Source organism: Larimichthys crocea, chromosome I (assembly GCF_000972845.2).
Source record: "Larimichthys crocea isolate SSNF chromosome I, L_crocea_2.0, whole genome shotgun sequence".
Lineage (NCBI taxonomy): Eukaryota > Metazoa > Chordata > Actinopteri > Sciaenidae > Larimichthys > Larimichthys crocea.
In genome coordinates this window covers 21,538,859-21,546,566 of record NC_040011.1, presented here as the reverse complement: position 1 = coordinate 21,546,566, position 7,708 = coordinate 21,538,859, and the positions used below count along the sequence as shown (strand labels likewise).

At 41.3% G+C, this 7,708-nt stretch overlaps 1 protein-coding gene across 1 annotated transcript in view; it reads left to right on the top strand.

Annotated features, from left to right (window-relative positions):
- The window catches only part of atp6v1ba (ATPase, H+ transporting, lysosomal, V1 subunit B, member a), a 56,537-nt gene that overhangs the window by 30,097 nt on the left and 18,732 nt on the right, over positions 1–7,708 (top strand). Inside the window, exons 10-13 of the mRNA XM_027279604.1 lie at positions 4,934–5,084; positions 5,577–5,659; positions 7,010–7,114; positions 7,252–7,381. Coding sequence (XP_027135405.1) covers positions 4,934–5,084; positions 5,577–5,659; positions 7,010–7,114; positions 7,252–7,381 — 469 coding nt within the window. The remainder of the gene's footprint in view (positions 1–4,933; positions 5,085–5,576; positions 5,660–7,009; positions 7,115–7,251; positions 7,382–7,708) is intronic.

The window sequence follows — 7,708 nt, the reverse complement described above, 5'->3', positions numbered from 1 at the left end:
AACTTGCATGTCTTAGACAAATGTGCCAGGTGGTGCTGATGAACATATATACAGTGTAAACACTATGTCCAAGTTCTGAACATAACAGAATCACTTCTGGGTATAGCGTGGTCCAGTTCCGTCCTGCTGGAAACTAAAAGGAAAAAGTACCAATTTTGCCTACTGTCTGGGTTAAGTGGATGCTGCCAGTGTTGTTTTTTTCTATTTTTCTTACTGCCTGCAAAGCTTTAGAATCTGCTCTGTGTTATACACTGCTCAAAACAATTAAAGGAACACTTTTTAATCAGAGTATAGCATCAAGTCAGTTCAACTTCCAAGATATTGATCCGGTCAGGTAAGTAGCTGGGTGGTGTTGTTAATCATTTTCATCTGTTTTGGTGTTAATGAAATTAACAACAGGTACACTAGAGGGGCAACAATGAGACAACCCCCAAAACAGAAATGGTTTTACAGGTGGAGGCTGCTGACATTTTTTCCCTGCTCATCTTTTCTGACCAATTTCTCATTAGTTTTGCATTTGGCTAGGGTCAGTATCACTACAGGTCGCATGGTGCAGTACCTGGACCCTACAGAGGTTGCACAGGTAGTCCAACTCCTCCAGGGTGGGACATCACTATGTGCCATTGCCAGAAGGTTTGCTGTGTCTCCCAGCACAGTTTCAAGAGCATGGAGGAGATTCCAGGAGATGGTTAGTTAATCTAAGAGACCTGGACAGGGCCGTAGAAGTTTCTTAACCCATCAGCAAGACCAGTATCTGCTCCTTTGTGCAAGGAGGAACAGGATGAGCACTGCCAGAGCCCTACAAAAGACCTACAGGAGGCCACTGGTGTGAATGTCTCTAACCAAACAATCAGAAACAGACTTCATGAGGATGGCCTGAGGGGCCCAATGTCCTGTACTGGACCCTGTGCTCACTGCCCAGCATCATGGAGCTCGACTGGCATTTGCCACAGAACACCACAATTGGCAGTTCTGCCACTGGGCGCTGTGATTTCACAGATGAGAGCAGGTTCAACCTGAGCATGTGATAGACGTGAACGGGTCTGGAGATGCTGTTGAGAATGTTATGCTGCCTGCAACATCATTCAGCATGACCGGTTTGGTGGTGGGTCAGTGATGGTCTGGAGAGGCATATCCTTGGAAGGATGCACAGACCTCTACAGGTTAGACAACGGCACCCTGACTGCTATTAGGTATCAGAATGAAATCTTTGGACCCATTGTCAGACCCTACACTGGTACAGTGGGTCCTGGGTTCCTCCTGGTGCACGACAATGCCCAGCCTCATATGGTGAGAGTATGCAGGCAGTTCCTGGAGGATGAAGGAATTGATACCATTGACTGGCCCCAATGCTCGACTGACCTAAATCCAATAGAACACCTCTTGGTCATTATGTTTTGGTCCATCCGATGCCGCCAGGTTTCACTTCAGACTGTCCAGGAGCTGAGTAATGCCCTGGTCCAGATCTGGGAGATCCCCCAGGACACTATCCGTCGTCTCATTAGGAGCATGCCCTGACATTGTCAGGCATGCGCATACAAGCATGCGGAGGCCATACAAACTACTGATTACCATTATGAGCTGCTACAAAGACATTTTGGCCTGACACATCATTTTTTTGCTTTGATTTTGGGGATGTCTTTGAATTCAGCCCTCTGTACGTTGATAGTTTTCATTTCCATTAATGATGTGGCATCCTTTCGTTCTTAACACATTACCCAGTCCATATCAGGAAAGATATCCAGCGTGATTTCTTTTCTTGTTGAGATCTGATGTGTTTTCAAAGTGGTCCTTTAATTTTTTTGAGCAATGTAGTTTGCAACATAAGATGAACTTTATTTATCCACACTGAGGAAATTCACTTGTTCCAGCAGAACCGTAGTGGGTAAGAAAATACTAAATAGGAAATATTTAGGAAAAATATACTATACAAAAAAATAAAATTTAAAAGTTATTAATTCGATATACAGTAATTTTCGGACTATAGGCTGCTACTTTTTTCACACGCTTTGAACCCTGCGGCCTATACAACAGTGTGGCTAATTTACTGGCTAACGGCCACCAGGGGGCACTCTCTAGCAGTAAACGCAGAAGTGAGACAGACATGAGGAAAGATTACGCGCCGAAGAAGACACTAGTTTCGATTTTAAATTTTGAACTGTCATTTTGCACATCATGCACACACCCTCATCATGGAAAACGCATGAAGAAATGCATATGATGCAGCTTTTAAGTTAAAGGCAATCGATCTGGTTGTCAAAGAAGGAAATGGAGCTACTGCACGTACATTATCCCGTGTTGATGGCGTGTTAGTGCCGTACTTCCGATTTTCAGGCACAGTTTGAAAAAAAAAAAAAAGCGTGTCTTAAATTAAAACCTTCTGTGTAAATATCTCATGTTACAACATGAAAACCTGTGGCTTAAGTGCGGCCTATATATATGTACAAAATGTATTTTCTTAAAATTTAGCTGGTGCGGCTTATATTCAGGTGTGCTCAATAGTCCGAAAATTACTGTACTACAGATATGCATGTTGGATCATTTTGAGTCAAAAAGTACCAGGTAGTATCCACAGCTTTTGACAATGGAAAACTGTGGAAACGTAGCAGTAGTGGATTCAGTGTTGGACGGGTACTGCTGGTACACCAAGCTGGTGCTGGTTTGTGAAATCTACAAGAATGTGCCACATACATACATACATACATACATACATACATACATGGTCACCTTAAACAACAAAATACATGACACATATCTCCTTTCTTTAGAAACAATCTCACAGTAAACTGCTTTTAACTGGTGTAATGTGCAGTTTTCCTCACGAGGTGGCATAACGTTACTTTGCTTCTCACTGTGGTGGCGGCTAATATGCTGCTGCATGTTGCTCGTGTTGCTGCTATATGTTAGCAGTCTCTTGCAATATTTAAATGTTGTTTTGGTTTTGTCTGTCCATTTCTCACGGTATTGTATTTGTGTATATAGGGATTCCAAAATGCTCCACACAGGTGATTTCAAACTGCTCGGTGCATCCTCTATTTCAAAGCTATCTTCTACTGTCGCCATGTCTTCCCTCGTTCTGTGCACCGTACCTATGTAGTGACGTGAGTCACGTGACTTGACGCCTGATGTTGAACAAATGAATCACCAAGCAGTGACTTTTTTTTTTTTTTTTTTTTTTTTTTTTTAAAGAAGATAACGTAACCTATTTCTAATTTTATTCTGTCAACCGATGCGAGTTGTCACGCATTTGTACCGATTTTTAATCATGTATACATACATACATACATACATACATACATACATACATACATACATACATTTTAAAGGTATAAACAGCTTTTCTACATTTCTGCTTGTTGAACAGACAGATTTTTAGTCATGAAGGTTTTCTTGCAGATACCGATAAAACCTAGTTGTAATCAACACAAATAATTTTCTCTTCACTCTCTCTGGGAGACAGAAGTGTGATCATAAGTTACAATAAACTTTATTTTCTGGTTTCTTCATGTACCAATGAAATAAACAGTAAATGAAGCGTTTGTCTTTCCTCGTGGTCTTCATCAGCTCACAGTGTGAGCTACAGTTTTTTTTGTCTAAAAAACAAACAAACTTGCAGTTGCCAATGATGGTAGCTAGGCTGTAAAATGCATTTTTTCCCATGTAGAGTGACCGTTCCTTCTGACCAATCAGTGACCTGTGATAGCCAAAAGGGTACTGGTACTGGTTCCACAATGGAAAACCAAAAGAGAACAAGTGGAGCTGAGCTGTAGCATGGGGTGGAAAAGCCCTACATGTGGCAGTGTTAACATAACACACCAATGTAAATTGTGCAGCATTAGCACAAAGGTGATAGACTCGCTGAAGTCATGTGCTCCTTGCTGAAAGGGAGGATAATGTGTCCTTCATTCTTGTAGCAAATAGCTTAACTTCATTATTGTCCGCTCGACTTTAAAAGGAAATTGTCCCCCTCCCACTGGCCTCTTTTCTGCTTGTGGGGAGAAGTCAGGCCTTCTCGACTCCTTCTTTTGTGTCTCCGTAATAATCCTTTCATGTTGTACAGTTTGCCGTCTCAATATGCTGGCAGCACAATACAGGTTTGAAATGGTGCGTGTGCATATGTGTTTTCCTTCTTGCATTTGCTGTCCATAACCTTGGCACATGTATGCTGCACCAATACTCAGCTAAGACTCCAACAGCTTGATGGCTATTTGAGTACATACAAAGACCCAGGAGGACATTAACATTTAACTTTGCTTTCCTATTCATTCATGTGAAGGTTGAGTTTTGCATTGAATCTTGAGTTCACAAGTGTTTAGCCTGCTCATCAACCTTTGAATCCAAGGATGAATGGGATGTATTTTGTTTCCCTCGTGCTCTGAATTCACTTGACTTGCAACAAGGATTTGCTTTTGGTCATTTTTGTGAAGGGTCGGAAAACAGAATAGCAACATTCCCAACCAGCTGTTTGCCTCTTCTGAAACATACTGCAGGATTTAGTGCCAACAGTTCCACCATGAGTAAGCACTTTTAACAGGCAGAAACCTCGGACAAATCCAAGCTCATCCACCACGGCCGGTTGAGTTAAAGATGGAGAGGGGTGGATAGAGGGAGGGGGGGGGCAGACAGATAAATAGAGAGACAGAGATGCACAGCAGCAGCAAATCATAAACTAACTATAAACTGTAATGGAGATATGGTAACAATAATGACAGTAGTAATATATGTAGTGGACGTCATGCAGGACCACAGCAGCAGCCACGATCTGAAACAAATGATTGCTACTGTGTCTGTTGGATTTGTCCTAACATATTTTCAGCAGTAACTTTATAAGGTCTTCAAATCTTCATAAAATGTAAAAAAAAAAAAAATAAAATAAAATCTATAGTTGTGTTGTTGCAGCTCATTCTTCTTGCCGTTCCCTGCTCACCTGTAGGTCTCTGCTGCCCGAGAAGAGGTGCCAGGTCGCCGAGGCTTTCCCGGGTACATGTACACAGATCTGGCCACCATTTACGAACGTGCCGGCCGAGTGGAGGGAAGAAACGGCTCAATCACCCAGATCCCCATTCTTACCATGCCCAATGATGGTGAGAGCAGCAGCAGCAGAACAAAGGCTTTCTATGCTTAAAAAAATGACATCTTCACAGTTGTCATCTTTGAAGCAGACATAGATCTATGTATTTTCATGCTTTAAAAGCAACGATCTTTTCTCTCCCTAAATGACTAAATCTCTCTACAAGTCATTGTTTGAATTACTGGAGTAGGCACCTCATTTGGACTGAAGAAACATTTTTGATGCCTGCAGTTACCATAGCAACATGAATGAAGAGCATACAACATCACAGGGTGGTGTCAGCTTTGACTAAACATTGCTGGTGTTCTAAGGACTCTTGATTCAAATTAAAGGTCTTTAAAATAGGAAGCTTACAGAATTTGTCACTTTCTGTTTTTTTCTGCATTATTTGGTCAGTTAGTGATGTGTGCATGATATGTAGTGTTTACATTCAGTTTACTGTAAAAAAATACAAGATCATTTGTTGGATATGTTGTTACTGATGCCATCTATGTGCCTCTAACAGACATCACCCATCCAATTCCTGATCTGACTGGATACATCACAGAGGGTCAGGTCTATGTCGACAGACAGCTGCACAACAGACAGGTATTCATCAGCAGTTTTTTAAAACAACATTCATCTCACATGTAGCTCATTTTTGAGTGCATTTACATAAGCACATGAAGTGATTACTGTGGCACGCAACTTGACAACTCAAGATAATATTGTACGTTTTAGTGACACTGAGAAGAGTTAAATGTGGTGGAATTGGACTTGGTTGTGGATCCATAAAGCTGTCGCCGCAAACTTGAATGTTAAGTGGACCAAACTTCCCATTAGGGCTGGGTGAAATATCGATATACTGTATATTTTGTAATGCGATATCGCACGAGACCATATCGTTTATATACATATCGTTAAAATGACTACCGGTACACATTTCTTCCCTTGAGCCGCCAGTTGGCTTCTATTTCTCCTCTCCCTCTGACCAGGTCTCCCGCTGCTCGCTGACGTCATCACGTCAGAGTCTCCAGTAACTCCAAAAAAAGTCACTGATTTGTCGCTAGTCGCTTTTTGGGAAAAAACAAATCGCTTGGGTCTAAAAAGTCACTAAATATAGTGACAAAGTCTCTAAGCTGTCAACACTGGACCACTGATTAGTGTGTAAACAACCCAAGCAGCAGAGTTAGAGGTGGTGCACAGGTCTTGACCTGTGTGTCAGCTGTTGCAGTGCATTGTGGGATTTGTAGAATGAGTGGTGGGAGTGAAATTTACCGGCGGGCCATTTATAATTGACGTATGAAATTATTCGGCCACGGGAAAAAATATCGATATATTCAGCTAAAAAAATATGGAGATTTGACTTTCGGTCCATACCGCCCAGCCCTACTTCCCATTGGTTTTAGAACACTGACAGGCACCTCCCCCTCACCCCTCTGAGGAAAAATGAGGTAGGAGGGGGCTTCACACTCCTCACGCTGCATGATTACCAAATATGACCTCTGTCCTCTCTTCTCTCTCTTATGGAGTCAAATTATGTTTAGAAGTCAATATAATATATTTGCCAATTAGTTTTGAAAAAATGCACACACTAACAAACCTAAACTATGTTCCATGGCAGATCAGTCTCCACTGTCTGTCCAAATTCCTGTCAACCTGAGACCATATAAGGAGTGAAATAAAACAATCTGATTTAAATTAATTTCTTAAACTAAACTGTGCTGACCTCAGCCACGGACTTGTTAGATATAGAGAGAGATGTTCTGTTCATTTTAACGTTCAACTGTTTAGATAATTCATTCTTCTGATTGAACATTTCAGTGTGAAAAGAAGGTCCATCATCATTAGTCCACACATTTCTGACCAAACACATCTGACCATGACTGTATTTTCCGGTCATTACATTGTTTGTCTTCATAAGCACTATAATCAGACAGTCTAATCCTCGTCTTTCAGATTTACCCACCCATCAATGTCTTGCCATCACTGTCCCGTCTGATGAAGTCAGCCATCGGTGAGGGGATGACCAGGAAGGACCATGCTGATGTTTCTAACCAGCTGGTAACAAAATTCACCTGTTGTTCCTACATATTACATTCTATGATGTTTTTACCTCTGAATAAAGTCTGAATGACAGTTTGAATGAATAACAGCACAGATTATTAATTATTAAGCTTAATATCTCTCCATGTCTGCAGTATGCCTGTTATGCCATTGGTAAGGATGTCCAGGCTATGAAGGCTGTGGTGGGAGAGGAGGCCCTCACCTCTGACGATCTGCTCTACCTTGAGTTCCTCCAGAAGTTTGAGAAGAACTTCATTGCTCAGGGTAAGATACTTCAGGAACCATTCAACATTTTCCAAATTATTTCCATATATTAGTTATACAGGTAGTATCCTTGTCCACATTGAACGTTAAGGAGGTAGGTAACTGGCAACCACAGCTCAGTCCGTTCAGTTCATTGTTTAATCAGCCATTGGTCACTTCTGGTGCCAGTTGATTGACAGAAAATGAATCGGCAATATTTTTTCTGAATGATAAATCACTTGAATAATATATCAAGCAAAAATAGCAAACTTTATCTACTTCCTGCTTCTATGATGTGAGGGCTTGGTGCTTTTTCTTTATCTTATTGTAAACGGTTGGTAAGAGAAT